General features: G+C 36.9%; 1 protein-coding gene across 4 annotated transcripts in view; it reads right to left on the reverse strand.

The window, feature by feature from the left end:
- CCDC85C (coiled-coil domain containing 85C) overlaps positions 1–16,529 on the reverse strand; it is a 178,574-nt gene that overhangs the window by 23,798 nt on the left and 138,247 nt on the right. For 3 of the 4 annotated variants that reach the window (XM_058162676.1, XM_058162674.1, XM_058162675.1), the window contains exon 4: positions 5,119–5,223. The exons of the other annotated variant lie outside the window; for it this stretch is intronic. In XM_058162676.1, coding sequence (XP_058018659.1) covers positions 5,119–5,223 — 105 coding nt within the window. The remainder of the gene's footprint in view (positions 1–5,118; positions 5,224–16,529) is intronic. 4 annotated transcript variants of the gene reach the window in all.

A 16,529-nucleotide genomic window follows, 5' to 3' on the forward strand; every position in this document is an offset into this window, starting at 1 on the left:
TATGCTATAGTGAGCCATGATCCCATGATCACAATTTCTGACATTCCCAGCTGGCTTTCCACAAGTGAAATAAATAGGAAATACGGCAGGAAGTTGGAAGTCGTGATATGAGGTCCTTGCTTAACAACCCATGTAGTTCTTAAGAATGACAATCGGGACTGCCAATTATTGCATTTTACAATCATATTGCTTAGTAATGGCAATTATTGCCCCAATTACCATAGTAAATCAAGGACTACCTGCATAGAAGGTTAAGAATTTTGACTGAATGACTTGAGGTGTTTTGGGAGATGTACAATTAAACACCATATAGTATTGGAACTAGAATTTTAGCACGAAATAATTTAAGTTCTGTTTGGACAGAGTTGCTACAGTGCTGGACTGTATATTTAACAATCTCCAGGGATCTTTTTGAAGTCTTATTTTAAGATCACTCGCTTGCAGGTGCAATGGATGGAAGTTTGAAAGTAATCCCCTAAGTATTTAGAGGTTGTAACCCACTCAAAAAGTCTCCCACTGATCTTCCAAATAACTGGCAACATAAGCACTTTCTTGAGAATACTAAAACCTTTCTTTTAGTATACACTAGAGCCAGTTTAGAGGGCCAGTTTGGTGTGCTACTTATATTATGGTGCTGAGCTAGAAAGCAGGAAACTGTAAATTCATACCCTTAGAAATAAAAGCAAGCTGGGTGACTTTGGACCAGTCACTCTCTCCCAGCCCTAGGAAGGAGGCAAAACCAAACCATTTTCAAAATCTTGCCAAGAAAACTGCAGAGACTTGTTGATGCAGTTGCCAGGATCAACACTGATTCAAAGGCACACGTGCAGACACACAAAACCTCTAAAGAAGTAAAATGATAAAGAGTTTTAAATAATCTATGCATACTGAGATGAGTTATAGATAGAATACCTATATCATCCACATATAAAAATGGAGATGGGGCAGTGGATGAGAGACAGAGGATAGAATTCTGGTTTAGCAAAAATATCAGTGTTACCACTGATATAAACAATGAAAAGAAGTTTCTTGTTTAATGTTTTTTTGGTGGATGTCTGCTCAGTTGAATTTCTTCGGAGTTTATTCTTCTGTTGTGCAGTAACATCTGGTGCAATGCTGTTATAATTAAAAGAGACAGCATTCAATCAATGTAACAGCTAATTTCTTCCAGAGTCTGTCACATGGAATTGAATCAAACTTTGCCCTTTAATTTAAAAAAAAGCAACATACAGTTTTTGATTAACTGGAATATGTCTTGGCTAGGTGATGTTAAATTATGCTTAGGTCCATTGTTGAATGTTGAAATCTGAATGCCGCCTGTTCAGGGATCAAAATGTTCTCTGATTGTACCCAATTTAATAATCTCTATTATAAAATGTAGCATATAATTTGCTGATTAGGAATAAAAGACTGGTCAATAATCAATTGGGTCACACTTGGTTAGATATGGGAAAGAAAGAAAAAGAATAAATTGATTAAAATTCTTAAATTTCTTAGTCTACCACAAGGATAAGTGGTGGATTATATATAAGAGAATAACTTGGATAAGAAAGAAAGACACGTAAACAATTTCCCAAAATTAATGAATGTGGGAACCACTATTCAACTGCAATCAAGAAGGAAAATCTTGTGCTTTGACTTGCACAAATTTATTCTGGGATCCTAAATAGTTTTGATTTTTTTTTTCCCTGTATGATCACAAAGTCTGGGAAACCTGTTCCGGGTTTGGAATGAAAATTCAGACTCTTTAAGAAGATAACATTACTTGATTAATTCTAGGTTCAAATAATAGGGTTGGCATAATATTCACAGGTACCGTATTTTTCGAAGTATAAGACACACTGAAGTATAAGACGCACCTTAGTTTTTGGGAGGAAAATAAGAAAAAAGCTGATTGGTGGGTAGATCAGCCTCCCGGAATACTCCCAATCAGCTGTTCCCAGAGGTGAATTTTAGCAACAGGTTCGTTGGTTGTGGGCTCTGTGCCGTGCTTTTTTTTACTTTTTTTCTGCCTCTGAAAGCCTCCAAAACAGAGCTTCAGGGGGAAAAAAAGCTTTTTTTTCTGAAGCTCTGTTTCTGAGACTTTTTTTCTGAAGCTCTGTTTGGAGACTTTTTTTCTGAAGCTTTGTTTCTGATGCTTTTTTCAGCCTTTGAAACTTCCGTTTGAGAGGCTGGGCAGGACTACATTTGGAATATAAGACGCACCCAGATTTTCATCTTTTTTGGGGAAAAAGGTACTCAGAAAAATACGGTAATTCTTTTCTTTCTTCACCCTCCTCCAATCTGTCTCTCCCACACAGACACACACACACACATACAGAGAGAGCAAGAATTTCACTTTCTGATGAAGGACACTAATGAAACACACTAATCATAACCCAATAATTTCTTATTTTAAACTAACAAATACCATCAGGGTAACAAATTTTTACTACTTTTGGTCCAGTGAAGCTTTAAATCTAGTCTAATCTTATTCTGTTAAGAGTGTACCAAATTATTGGTTTGTTAGTATTCTATGCAGCCAGCAAGCTGCCTATTTACTAAGAGGACATTTGACTCAAAGTAACTGTGACATTTCATTATTGGACATCCACTATTCACTTGGACTGCAGGCATCCAATTTAAAGCAAAATTAGCCTGGCTGCTTCGGTCTCTGTCTTTCATATTTAAAGAACCATGTTGTCCTAGATCACATGGAGATGGATTTACAAAAGTGAAAAAAAAACAAAACAGAATACTCTGCCATAGGGCATAAACTAGGGAATATACATCCTTGCAGAAAGGAAGAGAATAACGAGACTGAATAAAAGATTTTTATCTGAACCAAAAAAACAATTCTCTGTATTTTACTGTGTTCCTCTAAAATATTCAGTCCTATATAGAGAGAACTATTTATAGTCTTTTAATCAATAGAATTAACAAGAAAGTGAGAGAAAGGAAAAGGCCATTTCCCCCTTCACACTGAGAAAGGCTTTATTCCAGACGCTATTCTCTTATTGAATATTTAATTTGCGTCGGATATATCTACTAAACAGGTGCTCATGAATTAACATTTGGGGTTGTTCAGAAGCCAAACCAATCTACCTATCTGCCTAGCCCAGCCACTACCTTGACTTGCCAGACACAATTTATCATTAGCATCATGGCAGTGTTCCATAAAATCTACTCAACCCAACCAAAAGAGTTTACACACCCTTTTCAGAGAGTAAGGAACAAATCAAAAGGTTTGTTTAAAAATGTGCATGTAAACACACACCCACACGCATATACCTGTTCCTTTTGTCCTATGAATCTGGCTCCATATAAGCTTCTATGAAATTGCCCCTTTGGAAGAATAATTCTGGGACTTATGACCAGTTAGAAGCTACATTCTATGACTCAGGGAAGGCATTCTGTCTCAGGAATTTGTTAGGATCAAAAGCATAGGATATCCAATGTTGTGGGTGTGAAAGGAGGCAAATAATTAACTGCAAAACCAACTTGCTCTCCAAGGAAACTCACAGAATGAGTATCCCACTGTATTTGAAGTAAAATTAAAACCTTGGTATAATTATTTATTATTAAGTCCGACTAGTGTAATTGGAAGGTAAAATTTGCTTGTTTTAGAATGATCTTTTCAAATCTGGTATTTTGCATTTCAGTCACTTCATATGCTTCTTCAATATGCTTCTCCTGGTAGCAAACATTTCTTTCTGCATATAACCTCAACTTTTACAAGTAATTATTTGACATATTTTAAAAAGCTTTTCTTTACCATTAGTATAAGGATCTGAGTCAAATGAACAAATAAGAATTCCTTCATCCTTAACACAAATGTGTAGAATCAGTAAGCTAGACAGTTAGGTGTTAGAAATCTAAAAACTACAGTTGGCTTTCCCTTATATTTAGGAAGACATTTAATCGATTAAATAGCAAACTGGATCTTAATATTTGATTGGTAACAGGTGCACATTGCAGAGAAATCACAATAAAGTTATTTTAATATTCCAATGTTAGACCTAGTTGAGTGAATAGAGGATGAACTTTGCACTCTCAGATACATGTAAGACTAAGTAAAGACTCAGTTACTATGTTACACCATGATATGGTTAATGTAGGAAGATACTGTGTGGATACCAGTACTACAATCTATAATCCATCATTTACGGTTAAATGTGTTATATAAACTTCACCAGTTACAATTTATTCAAGTAACTAGAAGATATGTCATATTTTAACACAACTGTATATATGTGCTGTATATAGTTCTCTATGGTATTTTGTGATGTATGAACGCACATATTATGGCTTATATAACATAATGTGTTATATGGATATCATTTTAGCCTATTGAGCCAAACTATATGTGAAGTGTTTCCCTTACTATATTCCTTTTAATTCCTTCAAAATGATCTAGTACTGAGAATAAGCTGTGTGACATAATATTTATCACTTCTTATATTGTATAAAAGTATTCTAGTACAGTTAACTCTTTAAAGAAATTTGGTGATTAGTTTCTACTGTGTACTCTCTTATCAGCAATTAAATTTAATAATACAAGATCCCATAGTCCTAGATAAATATTTAGGAGATTAAAATGTGAAGACATGTAATTCCTGACATATGGAGATAACAAAAAAATGTCTTAAGTTTCTCTGTGAAAAACTGAAAACAGAATTAAATGAACTAAGAAAAAATTGTCAGTCTAAATAGAAAACAAGGATGTAAGTAGAACATGGTTTTACGAAATATTGTATACTATACACAATATGTACAAAACACAATGGATGAAGCCAATACAAAAACAAACAATACTATTGCTCAGCACCACATATAACCAGTTATTATGTCAAAGGCTTTTGCTTCATTGATGTGTTCTTAAACTGTTGGTTAAAAAATGGAAAATCTCTGATGATATATTCTAGTCAATCTGCTTCCTACAGGGGGCAAAGTAATCTCTTAATTTCCCATATATATTATTTAGCACATGGCAATAGACGTACAAATCTCTATCTCCTGTTTTATTTGACAATCTTCCAGAAATGAACATTCTTCAGTTGGGTTCTGGCTCCTTTTCTATACAAATCTAAGGCTCCCACCAGCATAATGAGAACGAGTGGATTTCTGTGTGTATCTTACATTTTGCATGGCATCCTGATACTGCGACAATGAAGACAGCTGAGACTCAGAATGGTATGGGGATAACCCTTTCCTAAGGGTCCTCAGATCCCCAGTACTTGATTGCTGAAAAAAGAGAGACAAAGACAAAGGAGGACATCTGTTTAGTCCCAAGTAAAACATGAAATTTAATTCCATTATATTTCCTTCTTTGGCTCTTACTCCATCATCTAATACATCTTGTTCAAGGCACATTTATCTTTGCACTATATGTAGGGTTGGATGACATCAGCTATATAATTGGAAGGGAGACCATATTCCATTATTCCATCTCTCTCTGTAGCCCTCAGTATCAAACATCTCTGAAGGTTTAAAGAAGGAATTTTTTCAGCAATCAGAAGGACTGCACGGTGTAGAAAGAATTATGATAGCCTATTGGCAACAGCTTTCCTGTTAGGTCCTGAGAATATTTAAATTCCATGCAATCAGAAAAATTATATTTAAATCAAGAATTTGGGGTGAACAAACTATTTTAATGACTACAATTTAATGATGCATTTTCTAAAACTTAGGAAATAGTTTTCCAATTGTTAAAATTTTGTGCCTTGATGTTATTCTATTGATTTTCCATGTAAAATAATATTTTTGGAAGTAATTTGAGACAAAATACACAATGATACACAGGCTATATTTTTTTCTCATATCTGTCGTGCTTTAAGGGTGGGATTTACGATTTGAAAATTCTGAAAATGTAAAATTAGCTACATACCTTTAGCAATTTCTACTAATTTGTTTAGAAAATTAATAATGATAAACAAGTTTCTATTTAGAAATAAGTTTTGGAATACCCCCATATTCATTCCAAATCTATTACTTTTTCTCAATCAATAGCAATTGCATCTAAACATAGACTTAACAATATCTGAATCTCACATAAATTCCCTTGCAACATGGTCACTTATTTAGGTGAGAAAATTACAAACATACACATAGCCATACACATAAACACATTAAACAAATATTAACATATTAATATCAACATATCAAACAAAGAGTTTTCACTACAATGTTACAGAACATGGCTTATATATATATTTCAAAACAGATGTGGGTATTCTTTCCTTAAACCTTTAGACACTGTTTTGGATGGTAGCATTGGGGATGCATTTGTCATTTTGAGATTGAGGTGGAATACTCAAAAAGTAGCTGCTCTGGGACATGTCTATTTTTAAAAATGGCAGGTAAAAGAGTATGGCCAGTCACAACTATCAGGATGTTCTTAACCATTTCATAGTGATCTTTATTATACTAGAAGCTAGTACTTGCTTTTCAACGCTCCAGCTCCTTATCTGTCTAAAACAGGGGTGGTCAAACATGCGATGTCACGTGACATATCGGGACTTTTTTCCTCTTTGCTAAACCAGGCATGGGCTTGGCCAGCATGTGACACATCTGGCCTGTGGGCCAGGAGTTTGACAGCCCTGGTCTAAAAGATCAGATGCATCAGAAGGCTGTAGGCACTAATGTAGGTATTTGCTGACATATGTGTGTTCATGAGGACCACACCATCTATTTTTGACATATGATACTTGTTTTTTTATCAAAGGACGATTTCTGTTTTCCCAGTACATTAACAGTAAATAACAGAATAACAGAATTGGAAGGGACCTTGGAGGTATTCTAGTCCAACCTTCTGCCCAAGGAGTAGAACCTATACTATTTCAGACAAGTGGCTGTCCGGTCTCTTTTTAAAAGCCTCCGGTGATGAAGGACCGACAACTTCTGAAGGCAAGTCATTCTACTGGTTTATTGTTCTCCCTGTCAGGAAATTTCTCCTTAGTTCTAGTTTGCTTCTCACTTCGATTAATTTCCATCCATTGCTCTTAGTCCTATCTTCAGGTGCTTTGGAGAATAGACTGACACTTCTCTTCTAAGGGGCAGTCCCTTAGATATTGGTATCATATCAGCAGTTTACTGTACTTATTGTACTTACTCCTGTACTTACTTATTGTATCATATCAGTTGCTAATGTTAATTACTGTCATAATTATAGTATCCCTTTAAATAATGCAAATGTTTTAACTAATTAAATGTGTGTGTTTCTTTTCTTTATATAATTCCTTTCATATTCATTATGTGCTATCAAGTTGATGTTAACCCTTAACAACTACATACATTTTATATTAATACAACACAGAAAATAAAATACTGTACTACAATTACTTGTATAATCCCAAAAATATATTACTACCATCCCCAACTAGTAGGTATTGTTATAATACCAATTAAGTACATTATTTTATTTCAATAAAACTATATCTTTGTGGTATATTTCAATAATACTACAATATAAGGCATTTGAATTTATTTGCAATATCACTATTATATCAAGTCATTAATATTGTATCATACAACAAAACCCACATAATAATGCTACTGTATGTCAGCAGCAATGCATTCAATGTGAACCAATGTAGGCTCATATACAACAGCCTTACTACTTTATTACATAAGAAAAAGTAAAGCCACTGCCTTGGAGAGGTTTTTTTTGGGAGGGGGGAAGCCCGCAAATTTTTCAGACCATTGAAGTTTCCTGTGTATCAGCGTTCAGATCAGTAGGAATCCAGGAGCATGTAAAAGAAATCTGGTGGATGATCCTTGATACCAGAGGTGGTATTCAGCTGGTTCGCATCGGTTCACGCGAACCAGTGGTGGAAATTTGGCCAAGATCGCCGAACTGGTAGCAATGGCAGCTCGCCACGCCCCTGAACCAGTCCCCTGGTCGCCACTTGCTCGTTCTGAACGCCATGTTAGTTGCCGCCATGTTCTTTGCACACACGCATCCCATTGCCTTGCAAGTCCAATGGGATATGCATGCGCGAAGAACATGGCGGTGATGGTAGCAGCGTTTTCCGTGACCTCTGGTACTTTTCGGCAGCCTGTGGCCAGCCACCACCTCTTTGAGATCTGCTTTGCAGCTACAGCAGCTGGTTGGGGGCCACCGAAATGGGGACGACTGGTGAAGGGGGGGCAGGGATAGATAGGTGGCAATTCCAAAAATTTTCCTACCTTTTCCTGTGGGTGTGGCTAGGTGGGGGGGTGTCATATGACTGAATGGGCATGGGTATGAGTGATGTCAAGTTGGCCACGCCCACTCAGTCACATACCGCCCCCACCTAGCCACGTCCACAGAACCAGTAGCGAAAATTTTTGAAACCCACCACTGCTTGACAGCCTGAGAAACTACTAATCTTTTTTACACAGTGACTAAATTAGTAGACCAGTGAAATACTGTGGACATAATATACTTAGACTTCAGCAACACATTCGACAAAGTAGACCACAACCTACTTCTTAGTAAGCTAGGAAAAAGTGGGATAGATAGCATCACCATCAGATGGATTTGCAACTGGCTGAAAAACGGTACTCAACGAGTAGTCCTTAATGGGTCTAAATCTACACGGAGGGAATTAAACAGTGAGGTATCACAAAATTCCGTCTTAGACCCAGGACTCTTCAATATCTTTATAAACGACTTAGATGAGAATAGAAGGGAAACTTATCAAATTTGCAGATGATACCAAGCTGGCAGGAATAGCTAACACCCTAGAATATGGATCTTGACAGACTTGAACACTGGGCCCTATCTAACAAAATGAAAATCAATGTAGAGAAAAGTAAAGTCCTACACTTAGGCAAGAAAAACCGAAAGTACACATAGAGACAGGGTGAAACCAGGCTTAATAACAATAACTGTGAGAGGGATCTTGGAGTCTTAGTGGACAACCAAGTAAATATGAACCAGCAGTATGCAGCAGCAGCCAATAAAGCCAATGTAATCCTAAATTGCATTAACAGAGGGATACAATCAAGACCAAGTGAGGTACTACTACCACTCTATAAAGTCTTAGTAAGACCACACCTAGAGTACTGCATCCAGTTTTGGTCACCACACTAAAAAAAAAATGTTGAGACTCTAGGTGCAGAGAAGAGCAACCAGGATGATTAGGGGACCGGAGACTAAAACATATGAAGAACAGTTACAGGAACTGGGCATGGCTAGTCTAGTGAAGAGAAGAACCAGGGGAGACATGATAGCAGTCTTCCAATATTTGAGGGGCTGCCACAAAGAGGAGGGGGTCAAGCTATTTTCCAAAACTCCTGTAGGCCAGACAAGGAATAATAGATGGAAACTGACCAAGGAGAGATTCAACCTGGAAATAAGGAGAAATTTTTTGACAGTGAGAACAATCAACCAATGGAACAGCTTGCCTTCAGAAGTTGTGGGAGCTTCATCACTTGAGACTTTCAAGAAGAGATTGGACTGCCATTTGTCAGAAATGATGTAGGGTCTCCTGCTTGGGCATGAGGTTGGACTAGATGATCTACAAGGTCCCTTCCAACTCTGATATTCTGTTATTAATGAACAGAAGTTCCTCTACCTCAGCACTGAAATAAGCAGCAATTTGGACCCATCTTCAAACTGTCACTCAAGGAATGTTTCATGTAGTAGCATGGTATAAAGCCCTATGTTGAGCATCAATGTACAACTAGTAGACATTTTAACTATGACTCATCTATATTGGCAAAAATAAAGGAATGCTGTTGAAAGCAATGCTGTATTTTTCTCAGAACAAAGGTAATTAAATTCTTGTGTATCACTCAATGATTAAAAAAACCCAGAGCTGTTATAAAGTATGATGATTGATTAAAATATAAATAGGTTGAAAAAAATTACGAAGTTGTAAAGCATGCCAAGTAAAAACAGTTGGCTAGTTTAATCCTGCTAAGCTTGCTAGAAAATCACTTCTACTTTCCTCCTTACGGTCAGAAAAGCTCCCAAAGGCTGAAATGGCTTGTTGAACATCATAAGGTAGAATTGCTGAAGCATCATTGTCGGAAAATATGGAGATAATGTCCAATTAATATAAACAATACTCAGGTAAACTTTATATTTGTTTATTTGTTTAAATTTATATCAGTAGTGGGTTGCCCCCGGTTCAGACCGGTTCTATAGAACCGGTAGTAAAACCGGTGGGAGGCTCCGCCCACTGACCCAAAGGTCATCAAAAGTGATCTAAGCATGCGCAGAAGAGTGCGTGCATGGGCATGATGCAAACCGGTAGTAAAGGTAAGTAGAACCCATCCCTTATTGATATGACCATCGTCTCACTTGTATATGACTCTGAGCAGTGTACATAGTTAAAACAGAAATAAAATCAGAGTCTTCCACTATTAAAAACAATTAAAAATGAAAAGGTACATTTAAAAACACAGTAATAAAAAGAGAAAAGTGCACTCCAACTAGATATCTAGATACAACTAGATAATCATTTAACAGGTTCCATATTTCCTTGGGATCCCCAGCCTGATGGCACATCTAGGTTTTGAGGGCCATCAAGAAGGATGGCAATGTTGGGACTAGTTTCACCTCGGGGAGAATATGTTCCAGAAAGTGAGTGTCACAGCAGCATATGAATTATTTTGTTACACTGATACAAAAATTTTCTGCAGTGCATCTTGTTCCTAACAAATGTCATCCCTTGATTATAACACAGAACTATAATTCTAAACAGTTTGACTGGTTTTGATTATTTCAGAAACTGCAAATGTACAGTAGTTTGGGGACAAGCTAAAACAAGATTTGCAGACACATGTCACGTCTCTGATACTGCTACTGTGCATATTTTGTGAACAATGTGTTCCAGTTTTCACTCAAACCTAGTAAGATATTACAGCAGCCATAAGAAGGATAAATCATTTTAATTACCTTTAGGAAACCTTACATACCTCTGAGATGCTTCTAAATTCTTACCGATTAAAGCAAGCTTTGTAATCTAGTTTTAAAAGATTGCTAGGGAATAGAAAATCCCAAGCATCCATTAAAAAGACAAGAACTAATAACACATCAATGGAAGACAATATAATTCTATTTAAACCTGAACTTTAAAGTCACTCAGTTGGCTTGGTTAGAATGTTCATTCACAAAGAAGTGATCCAGTATTGTTATTATCTTTTCTATTTTTGCTTAGCAGAGAGATTTAGGGGGAGCTGTGCGAGTTATTCTGGGACAAGGCTCTTTTGTTTGCAGTCGCACTATAGCGCCATTTAGTTTCACTTACGTAACGTGAACTAAACTTATGCGCGGGAGATACAAATAGTATATTTTCAGAAATTTGAATTGTCACGGGGAATTTTATGAAAACCTAATGAAAATGTTTTTAAATAATGCTATGAAATTTTTTTTAAAAGTAAATTAAATTTAAAAAAAGGAAACTGCTTCAGTATCGGACAAAAACTCTACCGCCCACCATGAAAGCTGGAACGCCCACTAGTGGGCGGTAGGGACCAGGTTGACTACCACTGTCCTAGTCCCACCCCTTGATCAAGCAGGAAACCCTACACCATTCTGGACAAATGGCTGTTCAATCTCTTTTTAAAAACCTCCAGGAATGGAGCACCCACAACTTCTGGAGGAAAGCCTTTCCACTTATTAATTATTTTCACTATCAGGAAATTTATGCCTTAGTTTTAAGTCGCATCTCTCTTTGACAATTTTCATTCATTTCTTCTTGTTGCCCTCACGTGGTCTGGAGAATAGGTTGTCACCCTCTTCTCTGTGACAGCCCCTCAAATATTGGAAGACTGCTATCAAGTCACCCCTAGTCTTTCTTACTTTGATGTGTAAGTCCATCTGATTGTGGGCTTATTCAACAAGCTACTTTTAAAGGAAACTGGATCAGTGCAATCAGTAAAGTCACATATTAGAGTCGCCCTCTAATATGTGAAAGGGTGTTATTTGCAACCTAATAGGGACAATCTGCAGTTACTATGAGGAGAAATGCTCTGCCTTCCAACTCAGCAACCCATTTAACTTTAAAAAAAACTTTTCATGCAGTAGAGTCTGCCTTGATGCAGAAAGAAACTTGCTTTCGGTTGAAACAAATCAAGCTTTTGTTTCAGTATCCTATTCAAAAATGCATACATGAACTGAATTTCATGCAGCTTTAGCTCACAGCAGTCAACTACCATTTCTATCATTACAGCATGCAATGTTTTGTTTTTTTTAAATGACAATTATATCTTCTTGATTTAAAAAAAAATAGTAGTAATGATATAAATTGCTGTTGCAACTGTTATCCTTGGCCATGCTTCCTCTAGTACCATGGTGGTGAACCTACGGCACGTGTGCCAGAGGTGGCATGTGGAACCCTCTCTGTGGGCATGCACACCATCGCCAGCTGCTCTTCTGGTTTTTGGCACATGTATGTGCACTGGCCAACTGATCTTCACATGTACTGGAGCCCCGGAAACCTGAAGACCAGGTGACCGGCGCGCACATGCACACCGGCCAGTTGTTCTTCGAGCTTCTTGGGGCTCTGGCGTGCCCACATTCCAGTTTGGGCACTTGGTGCTGAAAAGGTTCGCCATTATTGCTCTAGTAGCAAAACTCTTTCGTAGGGAGGTACATTTCCCAGTATAGTAATTACCAGCATGTAAGATTGTCATGGAATAAAATGAACATTCCTGGATGTTCCCCTCTCCTTTGAAACCACTTTCAAACTGAAAGCACCTAACTGTCAATCTCTGGGTGAAGCCTCTTAGTTTTGTCCCTCTTGGTTAATATTGTCGTCCCATGCTGGTGGTTTCTCCATCCCCAACTGCAGAATCCTCAGGTTTTGGGTCGTTTTGTTAGTTTTCCCAAGCTAGAAGAGTCAAAGATGGAAACAGTAGCAATGGTGGCGCTGTATTACATTCTGCCTTTGTTTTTATTTTATTTTTAATGTATTGTTTGTTTATTTATTTATATCCACCTTTACTGTTTTTACAAATAACCCAAGGCAGTGAACATATCCAACATACCTCCCTTCTCCTAATTTCCCCACAATAACAACAACACTGTGAGGTAGGTTGGGCTGACAGGGAGTAACTGGCCCAAAGTCACTTAGCTGGCTTTCAAGGCTAAGGTGGGACTTGAACTCACAGTCTCCTACTTTCCAGCCTAGTGCCTTAACCATTAGACCAAACTGACTCTCTAAATTTTACAATTTTAACATAAGCTGTTGCTCTGGGATCCTTTTGAGAGGTGAAGGTTGGGCATACATTTTAGAAACGAATTAGTGAACGAATGAATGTGCATGGGTAATTATTTATGTAGATTTAAAGAATACCTGATTTCGAATGACTCTGCATACTATACATTATTTAACAGAATAACAGAGTGCAATTGTCATAATCGTCTCTCGAGGCAAGTAACGATAGAAGTTCTAATCCAAAGCATCTGAAGGCCATCAAGTCTTACAAGCTCATTAAAAATGTAGTGAGACTATTGTTCTCCCAAAGATAAGCTTTGTCACTGTAATATTATTTTTTACCTCTCCCGAGTAATTTATCACCCAGAAAACCTTCTACTTTGAACTGTCAAAGCTGCCAAATGCTAGCCTAACTTACAAAGGGATAGGGAATAAAACATCAATCTTGTCAAGTGCCAAGCCATTAGAAAGCTTCCTTGATGATAATGCGGGTGTCTGGATTTTTTAGTTACTGTCAGACAAATCTTAAATTCAAGAGCAGCCTAGCCAGTAGATATAACAGTAACAGGCTATTTCAGAGAACTTTGCAGATTGCTAACTTTCCAGTGAGTTATCATCACTAGAGTGCAACATTTAAGGACGTTTTTGCTGGTTTTAAGTTGCTGATATGAATGGGAAAAAAAAGCAGATTTTACAAGTAGTCCTTGATTTACAGCAATTCATTTAGTGACCTTTTAAAGTTATGGCACTGAAAAAAGAGACTTATGACCATTTTTCACACAACTGTTGCAACATCCTCATGGTCATGTGATCAAAATTCTAATGCTTGGCAACTGATTCATATTTATAACTTTTGAAGTGCCCTGCAAAGTCATGTGATCACTTTTTGCAACCTTCTGACAAGCAAAGTCAATGGGGTAGATTCATTTAACAATCATTTTTCTAACTTTACAACAGCAGTGATTCACTTAAGAACTGTGGCAAGAAAAAAGTTAAAATGGGGCAAAACTCACTTAACAAATGTCTCACTTAGCAACATAAATTTTGGGCTCAATTGTGGTCATAAGCCGAGAACTATCTGTATTTCATCCTCTGACTAAAACTGAGCAAAGGTGAGAGAACATTACTGCAATTGCAACAAAAATAGCAAAAATCAAAAAATCAAAAGTGCATGTAATTGCACAGAGCTAGATAGTATACACTTTGCATGGAGAAGGCTCAACTGTCAACCCTTCAAATTTCAATTAGAGAATTTCACCGAGGAGAAAAAAACTATACCTGAGAAAATTTGGCAATCTGTTATATCTACCAACTAAAATGAGAAAGAAGTTTCACTCATTGAAAATTGCTTCTAATGTTTGCATAGTGTTTATGATTTCTGTGACAGCAATGTCTGAAATTAATGTGATTTATATCATAAAGCCATTTTTATGGAAAGGGGGATATAAATGTTTTAATTAAAAATAAAAAAATATGTCATTTAGCCAACTCAATTTATCATCATAAAAGTGGGTATGCAAAATTTAGAATTATAAACCAGCAAAAGCAAGTAAAGATTGTTGTATGAAAAAATGAAGTATTAAATTTCTTCTCCCTCTCCCCTCCACTACCCAACCACTACAATGTTTATTTCTTTTCTTTTTTTTCACAAATATGTTTATTATTCCATCCCAAGACTCTTAGCAGAAGTTTCTGGATTTCTTTTAGCCATGTCAAACTTCAAAACAAAGAAGATAAATAGAGTAGAAATGCTATAAATATCATATATTTATATATGATACCACATACCATCATATGTTGGTATATTTGCTGTTTCATTTAGAAGTGCTAAAGCTCAAACAGATTTTTCAATATCACTATAATTAAAGAACCATGGTGGCGCAGTGGTTAGACTGCAGTACTGCAGGCTACTTCTGCTGATTGCCAGCTGCCTGCAATTTAGCAGGTCGAATCTCACCAGGCTCAAGGTGGACTCAGCCTTCCATCCTTCCACAGTGGGTAAAATGAGGAGCCAAATTGCTGGGGGAAATATGCTGACTCTGTAAGCCATTTACAGAGGGCTGTAAAGCATATATAAGTCTAAGTGCTATTGCTATTATTGAAAGGCCCTTTTTCCCTCTTTCCATTGTCTCACTAGATTTCAGTCCCTTCCACAGAAGGATGGTACCTTTCATTTGTGGAAATGATTCTTTGAAAATTATATTGGGCAGAAGCCCTTAGAAACGAGTTTGGGAGCATGTAATTGTTCTTTTAGAAAATGTTAGATTTATATTCATTTCTCCAGGTCTACAAGTTCCTTAACAATTCCTTTTTCTAACAACTGTGAGATATGGCTAAGATTAGCCGTGAGAGACTGATCATTCAACTAGTAGCTTTCATGGCTATGGTGGGGTCTTCTCATTCCTAGTTCAACATCTTAACTAGTAGATGAGATTAGCTCTCTTCTCTCTCTGGTCATGTCCATTTACATTGAATTAGTCACTGCAGGAAGATGGCTCTAGAGCAGTAAGGGTGAACCTTTTCGGCACCAAAGAGCTGCCCAGGGGGCAAAAATGTGCAGGATAAGGATAACTTTTGGTTTCCGCCAGCAAGTCTTCCGGTTACTGCCACGCATGATCGTCATGTGTACATGCACACCAGAAATCCAGAAGAGGAACAGGCAATGCTGCGCGTTCCAGGCAACATGGCTCCATGTGCCACTTTGGGCACGCATGCCATAGGTTCACCATCATAGCTCTAGATCTCTGATGTAAACTAGCTGAACTCTTGTGGCACTCTTAGAATCTAAGAGAAACCAAGAGCACCTCAGCATGTAATAGCAGAATACAATTAATAAAAAATGAGACACCATCTAAAGTACTTTTGAACTCAGTATGACTTAGGTAAAAAGCAGAAGATAAAAAAAAATTAGAATACCCAAGGGAAGTCATACTTGGTTCATTATGTGTCTACCTAATTCATTTATAAAATCTTTTGGACCAGGGCTCTCAGATACATGAACACAAGGGCTTAGATATAAAACATAAATTGGCTTGAGGTGCTTCCTGTAGGACTTTGCCCAGAGAATGGTTCAATTTTGCACATACTGTGTAAACTCCTTTTCCAGTATTTGTGCACAATATCTTCTCTAACTTTAGGGATATTTTATCCCTCTAAGTTGTATGAAATTAGCTAAAATAAAGTCTGAGATGAAAACAAACTCAAAAAAGATGTTAAGATAGGACAAAGCAACTGAAAATAAAAATCATATGAACTTTCAAATGAGGAAAAAAGAAAATCAGGATCTCTGAACTGGAGAAAAGAAACTTAACATTTGACTTGTTCTGGAAGCAGAGCAATGATATTATTTCTATTAGTGAATTTTGAATGAAATAATGTTACAAAAAGAACATTATGCTT

This window comes from Ahaetulla prasina, chromosome 1 (genome assembly GCF_028640845.1).
Source record: "Ahaetulla prasina isolate Xishuangbanna chromosome 1, ASM2864084v1, whole genome shotgun sequence".
Taxonomy (NCBI): Eukaryota; Metazoa; Chordata; class Lepidosauria; order Squamata; family Colubridae; genus Ahaetulla; species Ahaetulla prasina.